Consider the following 18,704-nt stretch of genomic DNA (forward strand, 5'->3'; position numbering starts at 1 on the left):
TTTGGCTCTGGAACCTTCTTTGGGACGATGTTACTGGGCCCTGGGGTTTCGGAAGGTTTCGGAGCCGAGCCGGATGGCGGGGCAAGCAAAACTTTTTTATGATCTTGGCTAAGGCCCTTTGGCGATGCCTTGACCGGAGCCGTTGTTAACTGGGTAGATGGTGTCGGGGGCAGGGTACTCACGATTTGCCCCGGTGGGATGTAGTCATCGGAGTCAGAGTAGTCCTCTACGGTGATGATCTCTAGGTCAGAGTCAGGCGCTTCTTGTAGATCTTGGTCATCATCAAAGATGTTGTCCGGGTCTGGTGCCTGTCGCTGCATTTCTTGCCTGGCGGCACGTCGGTTCCGAATAGTTTTCTTGGATCGAAACTGTGCGCAGGCTGGATAGCTTTCCTCCTTATGATCTGGGGAAAGGCACTTGTTGCATACTGAGTGCTTATCAGTATGTGGAGTGGCATTGTGGGCACCTTTAAAAGTTTTGTTTTTGATTCCAAAGTTGGAGTATAGGAGTTTGCATCCGAACCCAATGGCGGAAAAAAACCAATCTGAGGATGGAGAGGATGCCCATGCGCACTGTAGTCCAGGGGAGGAGTCACCTATCTCGTGATACTTCGAAGACTCTTCCAAGACAACAAGTGCAATCATCCGGACCCAACACTAGGCGGCGATCTATGCACAAGATATGAATTCAGCAGCCCACATGCCTCGAACAGACAATTATTCAGCAATTCAAGGTGGTTTGCACACTAAGTTGTCATAAGGGTCGCCAAATTGGCATTCCTCCAAGCCAGACGAAGCCCTTGTGACTGAACTGCTAGGGATGGCATTTACACACCTTTAGCGCCACTTTCTCCCTTATGGATATATAATGCCAACCACAGGGGGTTATGATCACTTAATAAAGTTTCCTCTGTTTCACCCCTTGACACCCATCCGATTAAGACTCTGGATACAAAGAAATGGTCAATAATTTGATCCATAATCCCCCCTAACCTAGGAAGCATTCATAGAATAAACAAGCATTTGCAATGCAATAGGTCTCGCATTAGGAAAGTTTGAGCTATTGGTCCAGTAAATGACAATGTTTTTATTTATGTGCTGGTTTTGAAAATAGCTAAATTAATAGCTTTGTCATTTACAATGCCAATAGTTATAACTTTCGCAAATGTGACACCTATAGCATTTGTAATGCAACATGTTTTGTATTCATGTGACTTAGATGTATTGATATTACAAATTACAATTGCTTTTAATTTTTTTAAATAATTAATACTTAAATAAAAGTGATTGTAATTTATAATGGCAATAGCTTAAACTTTTGTAAATAACTTTTGTGAAGATTATGTTCAGTGTATTTTATTGTGACGAAAATTCAAGAACAGAAGTGAAATATTAACATCTTTTTGTGACATTTGTAATAAAGCTTGAAACATTGAGAGAACATATTTTAACCAGTGTTTGTTGAATGGTTGCGCAGATTGATGCTAGGGTGGTGCTGAGTGATGCTGTGGTGGTGCTGAGTGATGCTGTGGTGGTGCTGAGTGGTGCTGGGGTGGTGCTGAGTGGTGCTGGGGTGGTGCTGAGTGATGCTGGGGTGGTGCTGAGTGATGCTGGGGTGGTGCTGAGTGATGCTGGGGTGGTGCTGAGTGATGCTGGGGTGGTGCTGAGTGATGCTGGGGTGGTGCTGAGTGATGCTGGGGTGGTGCTGAGTGATGCTGTAGTGGTGCTGTGGTGGTGGTGGTGGTGTGGTGGTGCTGAGTGATGCTGTGGTGGTGCTGAGTGATGCTGTGGTGGTGCTGAGTGATGCTGTGGTGGTGCTGAGTGATGCTGTGGTGGTGCTGAGTGATGCTGTGGTGGTGCTGAGTGATGCTTTGGTGGTGCTGAGTGATGCTGTGGTGGTGCTGTGTGGTGCTGTGGTGGCGCTGAGTGGTGCTGTGGTGGCGCTGAGTGGTGCTGTGGTGGCGCTGAGTGGTGCTGTGGTGGCGCTGAGTGATAATGTGGTGGTGCTGAGTGATAATGTGGTGGTGCTGAGTGATAATGTGGTGGTGCTGAGTGATGCTGTGGTGGCGCTGAGTCATGCTGTGGTGGCGCTGAGTCATGCTGTGGTGGCGCTGAGTCATGCTGTGGTGGCGCTGAGTCATGCTGTGGTGGCGCTGAGTCATGCTGTGGTGGCGCTGAGTCATGCTGGAGTGGTGCTGGAGTGGTGCTGAGTGATGCTGGAGTGGTGCTGAGTGATGCTGAGTGATGCTGGAGTGGTGCTGAGTGATGCTGGAGTGGTGCCGAGTGATGCTGGAGTGGTGCCGAGTGATGCTGGAGTGGTGCCGAGTCATGCTGTGGTGGTGCCGAGTCATGCTGTGGTGGTGCCGAGTCATGCTGTGGTGGTGCCGAGTCATGCTGTGGTGGCGCCGAGTCATGCTGTGGTGGCGCCGAGTGGTGCTGTGGTGGCGCCGAGTGGTGCTGTGGTGGCGCCGAGTGGTGCTGTGGTGGCGCCGAGTGGTGCTGTGGTGGCGCCGAGTGGTGCTGTGGTGGCGCCGAGTGGTGCTCTGGTGACGCCGAGTGGTGCTCTGGTGACGCCGAGTGGTGCTCTGGTGACGCCGAGTGGTGCTCTGGTGACGCCGAGTGGTGCTCTGGTGACGCCGAGTGGTGCTCTGGTGACGCTGAGTGGTGCTCTGGTGACGCTGAGTGGTGCTCTGGTGACGCTGAGTGGTGCTGTGGTGGCGCTGAGTGATGCTGGAGTGGTGCTGAGTGATGCTGGAGTGGTGCTGAGTGATGCTGGAGTGGTGCTGAGTGATGCTAGAGTGGTGCTAGAGTGGTGCTAGAGTGGTGCTAGAGTGGTGCTAGAGTGGTGCTAGAGTGGTGCTAGAGTGGTGCTAGAGTGGTGCTAGAGTGGTGCTGAGTGGTGCTAGAGTGGTGATGAGTGATGCTGGGGTGGTGCTGGGTGATGCTGGGGTGGTGCTGGGTGATGCTGGGTGATGCTGGGGTGGTGCCGAGTGATGCTGGGGTGGTGCCGAGTGATGCTGGGGTGGTGCCGAGTGATGCTGGGGTGGTGCCGAGTGATGCTGGGGTGGTGCCGAGTGATGCTGGGGTGGTGCTGAGTGATAATGTGGTGGTGCTGAGTGATGCTGTGGTGGTGCTGAGTGATGCTGTGGTGGTGCTGAGTGATGCTGTGGTGGTGCTGAGTGATGCTGTGGTGGTGCTGAGTGATGCTGGTGTGGTGCTGAGTGATGCTGGTGTGGTGCTGAGTGATGCTGGTGTGGTGCTGAGTGATGCTGGTGTGGTGCTGAGTGATGCTGGTGTGGTGCTGAGTGATGCTGTGGTGGTGCTGAGTGATGCTGTGGTGGTGCTGAGTGATGCTGTGGTGGTACTGTGGTGGTGCTGAGTGATAATGTGGTGGTGCTGAGTGATAATGTGGTGGTGCTGAGTGATAATGTGGTGGTGCTGAGTGATAATGTGGTGGTGCTGAGTGATAATGTGGTGGTGCTGAGTGATGCTGGGGTAGCGCTGAGTGATGATGTGGTGATGCAGAAGGCAGAAAGGCACAAAAAACGAATCTAACAGACAGCAGGTGTTCTTGCGGCACCCTGGAGTATTGCCGCAAGAACGAGCAGTGACGCACACACAGTCCTTACACACAGCTGTTCACCCTGCCTTTTCATTTCCAGCGCGAGTGAAAACAGGTCTTTAAATCTTGTGTGGTGGCCACTTTCATATTTCACCATTGCGCCTTTTGTTTGCTCAGCATGGCACCATACAGCAGTTCCCTCAGTATGTGGAGACCGATTGTAGTGTGTCTTCTGCATTTCTTCGCTCCGATGGAGCGTGCACTTTACAGTGCCCCCAGGGCTCAAGCAGGGACTGACTAGAGTGCTCCTTTATCAGCACACATGCAGCATCCACTCCAGTGCAACTTTTTTGTTGGGAAAACCCATTTGCTCAGAGGTTTCCCAGAGACTGCCTTCTCTCCAGGACCCCCGCTGCACGGATGGTGCAGTGGCCTGCTGAATGTATGGTGATACCAACTTTAATCTGATAACAGAAACACCCTAGACTCAGTACACTGCATGTACAGTGTTTCTGTGTTGTCTGACCGGGCAGTATAATGCATATCCACAGGTTAGTGTGTAAGAAGCATTCGCACCAAGTGTGAGCAGAAGGTGTGTGTGTGACAAGTGTGTGTGGCCTGTGCACATGCTCAGTTGTCACTCAGTGTCATCTTTTATGCGTGTGCTCTCTTGCAAACCTGCTTCAAGTGGCAGCAAGTACTTTGGAGGCTCTGGGGGAGGCGGGTTAGGGCGCCCTTCCCTGGTAGTCCATTCTCTGCTGTGTGACTTGACAACATTCAGCTTTGTCTGCCAGGAAGGGCCAAGTGCTCATATCCCTCTGGCTTTGTTACACCTTCCACTGAACCCTGGGACCTGCAATGAGAGTGTGGGAGATGGACCTTAGTAGGGACGCGAAACGTGACCTGGGAGAGACCAATGCTGTAGAGTGGAGAAAGGGATGCATATTGAGCAGTGAGTATCTGGCTGGCATCCCTTTCTAAGTGACCGCTTGGACACTATAAGCACAATGGCGAAATGATGCACACACACACACACAAAGTCACATAACCACTTCACAATATATTACGTTATAAGGAACAACTAAGGTGTTGTACACCTAACACACACTTAAGTCTCAAAGAGACACCCCTCCATACAAGCAGACAGACTCAAAAACACAAACATAGAGGTACAGAGAGCTACAGAAATACTAACATTCATCCTTGTAGCGCCTACCAGGCATCAAGCTTCCAGCTTCAGTCAAGTTATCCTGTTGATCAGGGAGAGCAATGCGTGTCATCATGTAACGATGTAAGCAGTGTGTGCGACACCGGGATTGTCAAAGGTACCCAGGTGTGAAAAACTGAGTTTGTACAGGGTAGCACATGCAGATGTAAGAAGTGCGTAAGGTACAGGGATTACGAAATGCACTATGATGTGCAGGCAGATTGTAAGGTGTAGTACATGTCCGTCTGCAGTAAACCTTTCTGGGAGTCAATGTGTGACTGTAGCAGGCATAAATTAAAAGCGGCCGAGAAATGCTCTGGCATTGCGGGGGCGGGATGTGGATCCCTTTGAAGTGAAGCACGGCCTCGCGGACGTGAAAGTGAAAGGAAACAGCAGGGATGTAATTAGGGCGAGAAGTGGCTGGTGGCAAATGGACTCAAAGCGTCCGGTCGCTTTGATGTTCTTGGCTTGTCTTGCTTGGTGGGGGATCAGATTTCTGTGCACGTGCATTTCACGTGAAATCCATGGATTCCGTAGTGTTCAGGAGAGTTTTTAGGGGTCTTTGGGTATACCATGGTGTTACTGCCTCAATGGATAGGTGTTTTTCCACCCTCAATGGATAGGTGTTAAAAGGAAATCCCACGCAGTGGGGTGGAGGGAAGCGAGTGATGCTCTCACTGGACACAAAATGCAGTGTTTAACTGCAACACTCCAGGTACTAACGTGATAACACATACAAAGAAAATGTTTTTTGAGCATCCACAGAAATGTAGGATTTATAATGCACCAACTCGCAACTGACAGCTGTCTGCAAGTAACCATGATCAGAGTCGGATCTTTGATACTTGTAGAATACTGTCTCATAGGGAGTCTTGAGTAAAACTCGTGTATGCCTGTTAAATAATTTAATTCATCCTCTAGATTAATGGAAGATTGTAGGGTTTCGTGTGTTTTTTTGCAAAGGAAACTAAAAGTAAAACTTTTAGACCCTTAGAAGAAATCAGAATAGGAATTTGGTAAAGAATGCGGTTCAGTGAAAAATGTGAAGACACGGACACCAAACACCCTATAAAGCAGAGGTGACTTATTCCAATGTTCACCATGTCAGTGAAGTGTTCGTGAAGCGAGGTGGCCGAGAGTCCAGAGTACACACTTTGTGAAACGTTATCTGCTATGATGAAACAGTCAGTCTTGTCCTGGTTGTCAGGGTGGCTCTGTGGGACAAGGCATTGGAGGAAATTTAATGTTAATGTTGTATACTTGTAAAGCGCACAGCTGCCCCAGCAAAGGGGCGTCCCGGTGCTGTATACCGCTGGGGAACCCATCCTGGCTTTCCCTGTGAGATGGTCCCTCCTGGGCATCTCCAAGGTGAAGACAAGCATCCCCGGCGCTGATGGGGCCGTTAGTAGAGATTAAGCAAGCTATTGCCCAGAGTTGCTGAGTGGGACCCATGGTTGGAGTAGGCACCGAGGCGAGAATTATCGAGTCCGCAGACCCAGGCCCAAGACCCTGCCACGTCGGGAATCGAACCCTGGTCCTGGGCCGACCTCTGCTTCCGGGTCTGCTGCCCCTAACCAGTGAGCCACACCACTCCACTGTTACACAACAATTATCATTATCAATAATAATAATAGTAATAAACTACTCTTTACCATAGCGCACCAAAACCCAATTGTGCAATTTCTAGGCGCTGCAAATCTCCGGTATTGCTTAACAACATTCAATTTCACCGACCTTGTAAGGATGAACAGTTGAGCTGGCCTTGCCCGGATTGATACTCCTGACCTGCAGGTCCCATCCATTGTCTGCGGCTAGCAATAATGTACACAGACATCTGGACTTCAGACTCTGGTAGCATTAATTTGGAGAATTAATTGAAAGATAGATGTGAAGTTTGCTCACGGCAGTCAACTCTGTGCCCTATTCCAACAGGGCATGAACATTAAAGGGACATTAAATTCTGGTGATAAATATAGAGTGTTTTCCCAGAGCCCTTTGACTGTGAGCAAGAAAAACAAAGCAACCATCTCCTCTCCTTCCAGCCACATGAAAAGGAAGCAGGGATTTTTTCCCTTAAGAATAGGAAAAGCATACATTAGTGTTTGCGTAGGCAGGGCTAATTTTAGCAATCTGCACTTCTAGAGGGACAGACGTGGATAAAAGTGAAGAGGCTTCTTAGTGCGCACTGTGTCTCACTGGCAATGAAAATATGAAGAGATGTTGAGCAAGCAACGGTAAAGCCTTTAGGTCCGAAGCAAGTGCAATGGTTGCATGTTATTTTTTGCTACAAGCAAATGCTTTTTTTTAAAAATACGATGTGCTGCTGCTCTGTCTAAACATGACAGTCATAGGATTCCACTGAAAATTATAAATAATGAAGTCGCCATTGCACATAAGGTTAATTGTGCTTAGAACACGTAAAAAAATCCTTTTAATTTTTAATGCACATCAATGGAAATAATTATTCCTATTGGCGCATAAAAGATGCATTAGGGGCTGTGATTTATTGTATTATGAAGGCATACTTTAAACACACAAGAAACAAGTCTTGAGTGCACACGTCTCTGGCCGAGTGCCGAAAAAAAGGAAGGGTGTGGGAAGAAGCCGGGGGAGGGAAGGCAGGGTAGGAGGAGGCAGAGAGCAATAAACAAGGGATAACGAGCCATGGCCTGGCGGCTGTGAAAAAAAGCAATTAGGGGGGAGGAGAAGTGAAGGAACTGGTGTGGAGCAGGAATGAGAGTGAATGAAGAAAGGGCAGAAAGAGGTGGTGGAAAGTAGAGAAAGGGTGAGATGAAGAGAACTGGAAAGGCAGAGGCGGGGTGGAGGGAACAAGAGAGGGGAGTGGTAGAAAGAATGAGAGGCGGCATGGATTGAGAAAGGGAGGAATGCGTGTAAAAGGGAGGGCTGAGCTCGGTTATAGGAAAAGAAACGCAGGGAATGAGAGAAAGACGCGTGGAGACAGGGAGCAATTAGGGGGAGGAGAAGGGAAGCTAGCGCGCACTGCGCACGCTGGGGAAGCCTGTGGGAGGGAGGCTGAGGCTTTGAGGTGGGGAAATGCGCGTGCTTGTGGTCACGTGATTTCACGTGAACTGTTGGAAATCCGCACTCTTTAACTTTCTGGTTTAACCCCAATAGGTCTCTCTGCGAGACCTAAAAAGGGTCCACTGTTTCACATGCATTGATGAGGTCAAACGCATTAATTACATTAAGGGGCGCTTAGCTTTCTGACCCAAAAACTGGGATGCATCTCCAGAGCTAACCTCATCAAAGATGATTGAAACAGTGTCCTGCTGCATGGGTCCTAGTTGAATCCACCACCAACCACAATTTAAAATTCCAGATGCAAATAGGCAAGATCAATCCCTAAAATAAAATGTAGCAACCTATTGATATTGAGACAAATCGGTTCCAAAAGAACCATTATAACAATTAATGAAAACAATGTTCAAACCATCAGGCCAAGTAGATAAAAAGGATGGAGCTGAGCAACTCCCAGTGCATTTAACACTAATTTTGCTCTTCAGGGTTACTCAAAAATATGACAGTAAGCCTCCCCATGCCATGGCAGAGAAGGAAGGGATCACCTAAACCATACGGGCAACAAATCCATCCAGGCTAACAACTTCCACAGCCCCGGTCTCTTGAAGGAATATAATGTCATAATTCTGAACAAAAGTGACAATTTTCATCATCAACTTTACTCGCTAGCCCAGCAATATTCCAGTAAAGTAATTTCACTTGATGGGTAGTGACTGTAGTACTAACATTGTTTCCCCTCCTACGATATCTATACCACCATCTTCAAAAGGAGAGGGGGTAGAGGGAATTAAATTTGCAGGACCCACCCTAATATCAGACCCTTCTACATGCTGTCCTGGACCCTGACAAGTTTCCTGGGGAACACAAGAATGATTTGTCTGACCAGCACATAGTCAATTAATATCAGCCAGATCCCGCAGGGGCACAAAGCGATTCTGCATGTGAATTTTGTAAAATTGTGACAGAGCTAAATTATCATGGGGGCCCTCCCAGTTTAATGAATTAATTTAATTAGTAGCCAGTGGTCTATAAAAATAGACAAGAGGTAGTGACTTGACAATGCCAGGCTTCTGCTGTCTCAACAGTAAAAGTAACCACAGCACACAGCATGGTGCTATATTGAATGAAAGCCTCATCCCCGCTACGCAAGTAAACAGCCATCGCACCATAGAAAACCGAACCATGGTAAATGAGAGATTATATTCCCTCCCTAAACAAGGGTTTGTTTAACACCATGATAATAAACAGACTCTTCATTCTACATAGGGCGATGGTCGGCAGTCCATATAATGAGACCTTCAACCTTGGAAAACCTTAATTACAGAAATAGTCTTGGTATGTTTCCCCTCTCTCTCCCCCCTCTATCATTTATATTGAAGCACCGTCCTGGCGGCAACTACGACACTCACCCCTAGTACCGAACCATCACAACTCACTCTGGACCACCTCCCCATCACGATTCCACGCCAATTCCATTACTGCAATACTCGTTCACAAAACTAAGGAAACGCATGGTAGTAAGTATACACGTTCACAAAATCTTGTGTTCCAACAGGACTGCATGGAATGTCCACGTCTTTTGGCTGCACTTATCACCGCGATTCCGATTACTGTATAGCGAGCGCTGAACATTGCTTTATTACTGACTGCATTTTTGTCTTGTTTTCTTCCTTTTTGCTTTTCCAACAGGCGTTTGTATATTTTAAAAGGTTTATTCAGGCAAAATTATTTTTTCTAGTCCTGAAGATGATCCCCTAAATAACCGAGCTTGGGATCGAAACGTCGACTCCTTTACGAGTGATCCATACATGTGAATTCAATGTATTATTGTGTGGTTGATTTACTCCAGGATACACTGTTAATTTGATTTCATATCAGTGACCTGATAGCTCACTTTGTTTGCCTGATATTTTTCCCACTTACTGTCCTCTTCACTTTTTTCACACGTACGGCACAGGACTGTGCCCCACTGTAACCCTTATTTGTTGTGGTTATATGTTTTAATTCCACACTAAAACAAAACCTATCGAATTAATAAAAATTCCCTGTCCGGCTGGACAAGGGACTGTGTACTATATAGCAGCCCATTGTGGTCTATATAATATCTTTGCTTACTTTTATTCTTATATGCTAAGGACCACTTGTTTCCTCCAAAATACTGGATACCCATGGTCCTGAGCCATTTACTGGGTTCCCCTTGTCCTTTTTAAAAATCTGATTGTAGGGTTGGTATTGGCAAGCACAATAACAAAAGGGCAAGCCGCTGGTGGAAGGTCACACATGCAGGGGGAGCGGGATGCCCAGCCCAAGTGACTACTAGGTATGGCAGGATGACCAGGTGAACTAGATGTCACACACAGTTCCCTTGCAGATCATGAGCTGGCAATAGACGTGTTGCAACGGAGTCAATATCACTAAAACCGGTTGCTTTGTCAATCAGGCAGTCGCCCCATGCCATTTTCATCCTAAAATCTGCTTTCACATTCTGGATGCAGATTTTTTTATTAATCTAGTTGAATCTTTGGTGAAAACATGAGGCACAACTAAATGTGATGCAGTGAGCTGAAGTATATATGCAACATGGCGGTCTGTTACCAAGATCTCTCAGAAGGTTTTGTTTAATACTTCCAAATGAAAGGTGAACACAATTTGGAGGCATGGCAGCAATGGCATTAAGAAAGGAGACTGAAGGGTTTGAAAAGAGGTAATGTGCATTTGTACTAGACCATGTGAGCTAACACTGCAACTACACAAGTGCCACACTGTGATAGTTTTAGACTAATAACCACAGAAAACAAAGATACAAGTACAGATGTCTCTCTCCTGGGGTCATAAGACAGTGCCTCTTTCATCCCTTCTAGACCCACTTCCTATTTTTATCTAGGCTCCCCTTACCAAGTCATGTCACTATTTGTCCTCTACCACATACTTTGTAACAGTTCTCTTTACAATAAGCTTTCTTCACTAATCCGTCTCCCAAATAACACATGTTCCTACATTAATACAAAACACATTCCATTAAACAAAAGTCAAAACTTTGTCAACATGCAACTACTTTTTTAGCACTTTTAAAAATACTCTGTAATGGGTTGTGTTAAGCAAGGTTAACATTTAATCACAGTTATTTAGCAATTTAACTAAAAATATCTACCTGAGCTTGATCTGCCACCTGAAAACAGTGTGCGGCCCACATTCTGGGTGAAGCCTCAGGAAATTGGAGTCACTAAAAAATAAAAACCTTATATTAGAAACACAAACATAGACAAACTTATTGAACCTATAACAGTTGTTTTGCATTTTTTACCTTATACAGATTCATTTTTATCAGTGAAGTGAAGTGAAGGTAAATCTAATAGGAGTGGGTGTGGACCACACCGACATAGGGCCACGCCCCAACCCCAAAAGAAGGAAAGAATCCACTGCACAACAAAGAAGAAGGGCTGCCCCAGCCCTTCTCCTGGTCACAACCCACACCCAAACCGGGAAGAAAAAAGCTCACTAGCCACCAGGGAATTAAAATGAAAACAAAAAAAGGAATACGAGCAGCTCACCCTACCTACTAGGTGCATGACCCCATTCCAAAGGGTACAGAATTTTTCCTCCCTCACCTGCAAAAGAGATTGCAGCGATGCTACACTGCCTCCATTCCAAAACAAAAGATGGTGGAGGCCCACCCAGGCACACAGCCTTGCTCTTACCACAAAAGGCGGCAATACAGTCTTTCTAGCCCACTGGGTGGTAGATAGGTGGTTTGCCTCGGTTGGGGGTGGGGTGCACCAGACAGAAGGGATTTCAAAATGATGCATGAACAAACTTACCCTGGCATTGTGACACAGCCCTCAGAGGGATAGAAAGCTCAAATGGGGAAAAAAGCCTACGCCCCTTACAAAACATGAAGCAGAAGCGGTGGGGGCCGCCCTGCCCCCTAGAACAAACACAACTTTCTTTCTGATATACCCCCATCCACCCCAACATGAAACAAAGGAATCCCAGTGGCAAGTGAGGAAATGTTGACTCTTTTCACATGTGAGCTAGCAGAGTGGATATAAATCTCAATGTCCTCACATGCCATACTCAACAGCTTCAATATTCGGGCACAGACTCAGCTGGCAACCAGAAAAAACAAATCCAGAAAGTTTTGAAAGCTAGACACCAAAGGGAGTTCTGGGAGCTATGCCTTGTGTGAATCCCACTGTTTTCTTATCCACAATGTCCTGCAAAATAAAAATGTTGCCAAACTCACATTTCCATGAGGGAAAGTTCTAGAATTTGTGTAGATCCACTAAATGCTTACGACTAGTGTTTCCCTATAAAATTATTTCTTAACTTGTGAGGCTGGTCCTAGAGCCCCTGGCCTGAATGGATCAAATCAGGAACCATGCTAAGTCAGTATGGTCTTTTATTTTTTATTTATTTTATTTAGACGTTTTGTATAGCGCTAGCCTGACCGGAGGGTATCGGAGCGCTTCACAGCAATTGCATAGCAAAACATGCGAGAGCATAACATATTACAATAAGCGAGCAAAAGGGAGCAAATCAAATAGCAAAACAGTGAGACAGTCCGGGTGTGAGTCGAAGTAAAGAGGATGATGAGTGGTCCATTACAAGGACTTGTTATCCCACAGCCGGGAGGTACAGTGTCATTTTCAGCATTCCGGTGGATCCTATCTGATCGCTGGAGATTGAGCGAGGAAAAGGATTTTGAGCGGTCTTTTGAATTTGAAGGAGGGAATAGTTCTGATGGGGGGGTGCCATATTTTGGGTGCGTTGCCGGCGAAGGATCTGGCCGCGGTTTTGTGTTTGAGGTTTTAGCAGGATAAGCAGTAAGGTATTGGAGCTTCTGAGGTTCCTGTTCTGACCTGCTTTATTGAGTTTGGGTGCCAGATAGTGGAGTTTGCCTGTGTGAAGGGCTTTGTGGGTGAGGCAGGCCGTTCTGAAGTTCGCCCGCATTTCTATGGGTAGCCACTTGAGTTCTTTGAGGGCAGGAGAGATGTGATCAAATTTCTTTAATCCCGTTACCATTCTAGCCGCCGTATTGAGGGTTGTTTTTAGCGGAGCAAGGTGTGTTTTCGCAATTCCATAGTGGACTGCGTTTCCATAGTCCCGTCTTGACAGAACCAATGCTTGAGTGGCTTGTTTGAGGTCGTTAGGTGGAATGAAAGGTTTTATTTTGTTTAGTAACTTTAGATTAAGGAAGGTGCTCTTGGCCGAAATCTTAATGTGTTTGGTCATGTCCAGTTTTGAGTCTAGCGTGATGCCTAGTGATTTGACAGAATCGGCCAAGGAGAGGTTCCAGTTGAGCACATCAATCTCCTTTAGCCACTCAGCCACTTGAGGATTCTCTTCTTTGTTCGAGATGAGGAGTAGTTAGGATCACTGGGTGGTAGAAAATCTGTGGATCCCTGCAGATTCTGGGATATTGTCTCTCAGAAATAAGATGGAAAATACATGTTTTTAGCCAAAGTTTGAGCTTTCTTCTATCAGGGTGAGGGAGGTAGAAGTATTGATCCATTCAGCTTCCACTTTACATATCAAAAAATCAATAGAATGGATCACTTGTAGACTACAGCACCAGGGTTTTTTATTCAGAACAACCTTCTTAAAAAACCCTCATACACGCATGTTAGCAAAGAGGTGGTATATCTTGGTTCTCCACCAATTAACGTGGCGTGGGTGCATCATCATAGGGTTCTTTATTAGTTGTATGCAACCTCCACCTGGAGGTACCCACTGGCTTTGTAGCAGTGTTCCAGAGATAGTGCAATAAAAATCCTTAGATCATCAAAAACAACTATTTTATTAAAAGGTGTAGATAAGGATAGTTTAAGTATATTGTGTAGTAAAGGGTCGAGTTACTGGACCCCCTATACATAGGAAACTATCCTTGATCTACACCTTTAATAAAATAGTTGTTTTTGATGATGAGAGTCACCCAGGAAGGGCCAGGCACACCTCAACGCCCTCAGTGGCTGTTTACTGTGAATGCACTATCAGGACATGTCACACACACCAGTACATGTCTTACACATACACTGCACCCTGCCCAGGGGGGGTACCTTGGGCCTACCAGGGGGTGCCTTATATGTGGGAAAAGGGAAGGTTAGGGCCTGGCAAGTGTGTGCACTTTCCAGGTCGATATGGCAGTTTAAAATTGTGTGCAGACACTGCAGTGGCAGGTCTGAGATACCTTTCCAGGGCTAAACATGAGGGTGGCACAATCAGTGCTGCAGGCCCACTACTAGTATTTATTTACAGGCCCTGGCACATTCAGTGCACTTTACTAGGGACTTTACAGTAAATCAAAAATGCCAGTCAGGGAAAAACGAATTGCAATAACAATTTACACAGGGAGCACTTGCACTTTGTCACTAATACGCAGTGGCAAAGTGCCCAAAGCATCTAAGCCAGCAAAGACGAAATCCAGTACAGGATCAAAAATACAGGAGGTAGAGGCAAAAAGTCAGGGGAAACCACACCAAAGATGCCACGTCTAACACTATTGCACTGCTATCTAAGGGTGCACGTGACATTTACAAACCACTCGGCTTTTGGGCTTTGTCATCTAAAATGTTCTTAGAAATGATCCATGGCAGTGCTGGACCAATTTACATGGTTAATAGTCATATATACCATACACACATATATATACACATATATATCTCATAGTCAGTGATAGGCACTGTTGTAATGGTTAAGGCTCCATTTCTTCTGAAAAGGAGTGTGTTGGTCGGCCCAGGACTTTGGTGACGTATAAGGAATCTACACAAAACATTTGAGTTGAATAGCACATGTGTACCTTCAGCATGTCAAGTTTAAAGCAGATCAATCAGAGCAGGGTAAGATAGAAAGGGGTGTTGCAAAGTGACCCCTTTTTGGGGTGATAACTGCCAGTTTTTCATAGTTTCTGAAACTCACATGCAGGTAAATTTGGACTCTAACCCTGAGAGACTGTTATCCAGGGCAAAGTGTATGTGCTCTGAGCACTAACTCATGTCCAAATTGTCTTAAGAACCAGATTAGCAGATTTAACTTTTCATCAAGGCCAGAGAATATCGTACAAAGACATCAATGGCATGGAAAGCTGAAAGCCGCTTGTGGACAGCAGCATCTATTGTGCTGCCCACTACAGTGGCAGTGCAAACATGGCTTCAGGCCTAGCCTGTGCAGTCCGACAGCAGCAGCTTGATTCCAGCTGCACTGAATCTCAAAACAACCTGTTTGACAGGCAGGAAAATCTGGTTTAAATATTAAATAAATAATTCCTTAAGGACACCTTGATGTTCACAAGGTGTGGTGAGAAATATTTGAGAGCGGAACATGTGACACATTAGAAATGACATGTTCCCCCATTGACTAAGTCTAAAACGACATTGTCACAGGCCAGGCAGTAACTGAAACAGGAAATGTTTTGATCTGTACCAGCTACAGACTCCATTTAAAAACTTTTTTTATATTTAATAAAAATTCAATCTAATGGTTAAGTTGGGTTTTTAGTACATATATTGGAAATGTTGCTTTTAGTAAGTTACCTCTACCCTTCCTGGACCTGTAGAAGCTAATTTGCATTAGCTCTCCGGCTGGGCTCCCAGACCTAAGAGAGCAGAGAGAATCACATGGGAATGGAGAGGTGATTTTCCCCTCGCAGGAAGAGGGGCTGTAGTCGGTACAGAAACGTCAGTGGGGTCTGCTCAGTCAAAAGCAAATGTTAGGCGACACTTGGACAGCCCCAGCCTATATCCCCATAGTGAGGCAGCACCAAATCCAGCTGAGGGAAAGCAACCCCAAAAACGTGTTTGAGTGACCACAAGGAGAGGACTACACATTGCCCTGGGCACACCTCTGGGTTGGCACACAGGCAATTGCACAAGGGGAGAAGGGTTTCCCATCTTGGATCTTGAGAGTGGGTGGTACCGAGGGATTTTTTGCAGTAGCGCAAACAGGACCTGCTGGACACTGGGTAGGGTTCCCCAATGGAATTTTTACCTGAGTGGAGTTCTGAAGGAACGGACCTGCGCCCTCTAATACTCAGGACAAAGAAGTAGGCTCCAAGGGTTAGGTGTCTGACCTAAGTGGCTACAGGGATACAAGTAGCTGCAAGAAGCATTTTCCTGGAAATAACCGGTTGACCAGTAGCACCTGGACTGTTGGCTTCAGCATGACACTACGAGCATCTGTCGGTGCCCTCCCCTGAGATCTAGGGGGCCTTGAAAGTGTAATCCTGTTTAAACATTTGCTGAAAGCTTGCAAACTTATCCTCCAGTGCTTCAGTAGGCCCCTCAAGAAAAATATCCATAGAACCAGGCTGAATTTCAGCTTCATCCGAAAAAACAACCAAGTGCCCTTCTGTGATAGGACTCGGAAAATTATCAGCGAGAAATCTCCAAAGCTGTAGAAGGACCAACTTGCTTCGGTTGCAGAGAAGCTGCAACAATTTCAGCAGCAGCCCACTCAAGGAGGATTTTTCTCCTCAAAAACTGAGAAAGTCCCTTTCTGTGTTGGGAACTAAAAGAAATTTGAAAGCTGAAGAAAATCGACAAAGTCTTTCAGAACTTTTAGACCTCCACGCTCTCATCGGGAACAATCCACTTATATCAGACCAAGACTCCCTCCGGTCAGCCTCAAATCGTGCCTGGGTCCCGGTCTACTGCTTCCTCAGACACAGACTGGTTTTTGGTGCTATTTTCACTGAACTAAAAAATTCCTTTAAGTGGATTTTTTGCCAATTTACAATTATTTTACTGATAAAAATGCTTCTCTTTAATTCAACATTGGTTGTGGAGATTAATTTTGTGTTTTGAGACTTTCCACTGTGTCTTCACTGCTTAAATCCTTGGCACGTTGTTTTTGATTTCATCTTAACCTGGACTGCCTTAACACTGCAGTTGTTTTTTCGATATCTGCATTACAAAAAGGTGTCAGATAGGTTTTGCAGTGTCAGAGGTGGAATTTTGTGTATCTTGACAACTAATTTACAGGATTAGGAGGGGTAGAACTATTTCCGTGTCCAAAGCTGGATCAGCAGATCCACAGAGGAGGTTAAGATCCAAATGACCTGATTTGGAGACATCAGGTAAAAAGTGTGTTGTGGACACCATCAAAGACACCAACGCCTGCATCCTAAGCATAAGTGAAATATTAGGTGTAAAAGGATTAGAGAAGCAATCCGAACCCCAGTGTGAATATACTTTGGGCCAAGTTTGAATGCTCCAGTGGAACATATTCTGCACAGAAGAAAATATGATCCCTCTTCTTCTCACAGTATTCTCGGATTCAATTTTGTATCTGCGTATTCAATATCCTTTATTTTTTTCTTACAAATATAAAACACTAGTAACACACAAAAAATAATAATAATCAAAGCGTAACTATGGCCATGCACTTTTGGTTTAATGGCAGGGTCTGGTTTCAGTCTAGGCCCTACTCCCAGAGTACCTAGACCTAAAAAAAGCCTTGGTACAGATATTGGCACAGGACTGGATGCTGGTCAGGCCATGTGACCAGAGTGGGCTACATGAGGGCTAAGTACAGGCCCTGCGCCCAGAACCCGCTATTAATGGGAGAACACTGGCATGTCAGCTATGCAATGCAGACTATGCGGAGTGCACTGGAGGTTTGATGCAAAGTGGGGCCTACTAACTCCCAATGTACAATTCCAAGGGCAGTCTGCGGCATCAGTTGGGTGCACAGGAGATTGAGCTTGACACTTGGCAGAAAGCCTTATGCAACCGAGGTTAGGACCTTGCTGAAGACAAGGGGTTGAGCAGGAGGTTGGGTGTAGAGCCTGGCCGCAGGCACAGCAAGGATTGGCTGCAAAGGGATATGAAATATATAACTCTCCTGGAAACATTTTAATGGGAGTTCCATTTTCTTTTACTCATAAGGCATTAACATGTTTTATAAAGTTTAGCAGTGTGGGAGAAGAGCACACTGCTTGCACCATTCCCCTCTATGCTCTCTGGTATATGCGGTCCTCAATAGTGTTCAAACTCACAATTCATTGTTTGCCACCCAGTGTTGACACAGCAAATGCTGAACATTCCTGAACATATGTTTTGTACTAACTGGCCCTCATGGTTCAAGTACAATCTGTTTGGAGTTTGTCAATCAAACCTCTTGTTAAGCAAATTTAGAAAAATGGGGAAGAGGAACATACTAGGCTGTAAAAAGTCTAAAGAAAAAAAACCCTTATAAACTTCATAGCTAAATTTTAACTTTCACAATCTCAAACTATTTATATTGCTACACAAACCTGCACCAGCCACACTTCTTGTGATGTTGACTACCAAGTATGCATCGAGGTTGTTATTTGGGGTTCAGTCTTAAATCAGAAGAATGTTCAATAAATTATGCATTTAATGAGTCTGATGTTCCTGCTTTCCCTCGCCACAGAACAGAGGTACCATTCAAGTATTCTTTTTAACTGCACAACGTATCACATACTCTACTGGTAGGCGAGTTTTCAAAACTATCAGGTCTAGCATGAGCCTTAAATTTCTTCTGGAGCCTCACAGCAAGCTGAATTGTTGCTACTGAAATACTAGAATATTGAAAATGTCCATGGTGGGTTATACTAAACTGACACCAGCCAAAACAAAGGCCACTCCGTTTTCATACTTTAGGACTGCAGATTTCACTGAAGAATTCTCTTGAGACAGCGAAATGTTACATTTAGTGGCATATAATTCCAAAAGCTCCTGAACTTTCATAACCTAGCTGTTTACCAGTGATAATTTTATTGGTGTTCTGGCGTAAGAAGCAGTAGTATATAATGCCACGGCAATGGGCAGGCAGTGGTGTAATATCAAAGTCCTCCTATAGTCTGCGAGGTGTTTCGCTGTCAGGACTCTATAGCTCTCACATTTAGTGAAACTTGTACAGTAACAGGACCCTGTGAACT

At 45.6% G+C, this 18,704-nt stretch overlaps 1 protein-coding gene across 10 annotated transcripts in view; it reads right to left on the minus strand.

Moving 5' to 3' along the window:
- USP19 (ubiquitin specific peptidase 19) overlaps window positions 1–18,704 on the minus strand; it is a 471,392-nt gene that overhangs the window by 292,791 nt on the left and 159,897 nt on the right. For all 10 annotated transcript variants that reach the window (XM_086939352.1, XM_086939351.1, XM_086939350.1 and 7 more), the window contains one exon: window positions 10,959–11,030. In XM_086939352.1, the coding sequence (XP_086795478.1) occupies window positions 10,959–11,030 (72 nt within the window). The remainder of the gene's footprint in view (window positions 1–10,958; window positions 11,031–18,704) is intronic.

This window comes from Lissotriton vulgaris, chromosome 9, assembly GCF_964263255.1.
Source record: "Lissotriton vulgaris chromosome 9, aLisVul1.2, whole genome shotgun sequence".
Taxonomy (NCBI): Eukaryota; Metazoa; Chordata; class Amphibia; order Caudata; family Salamandridae; genus Lissotriton; species Lissotriton vulgaris.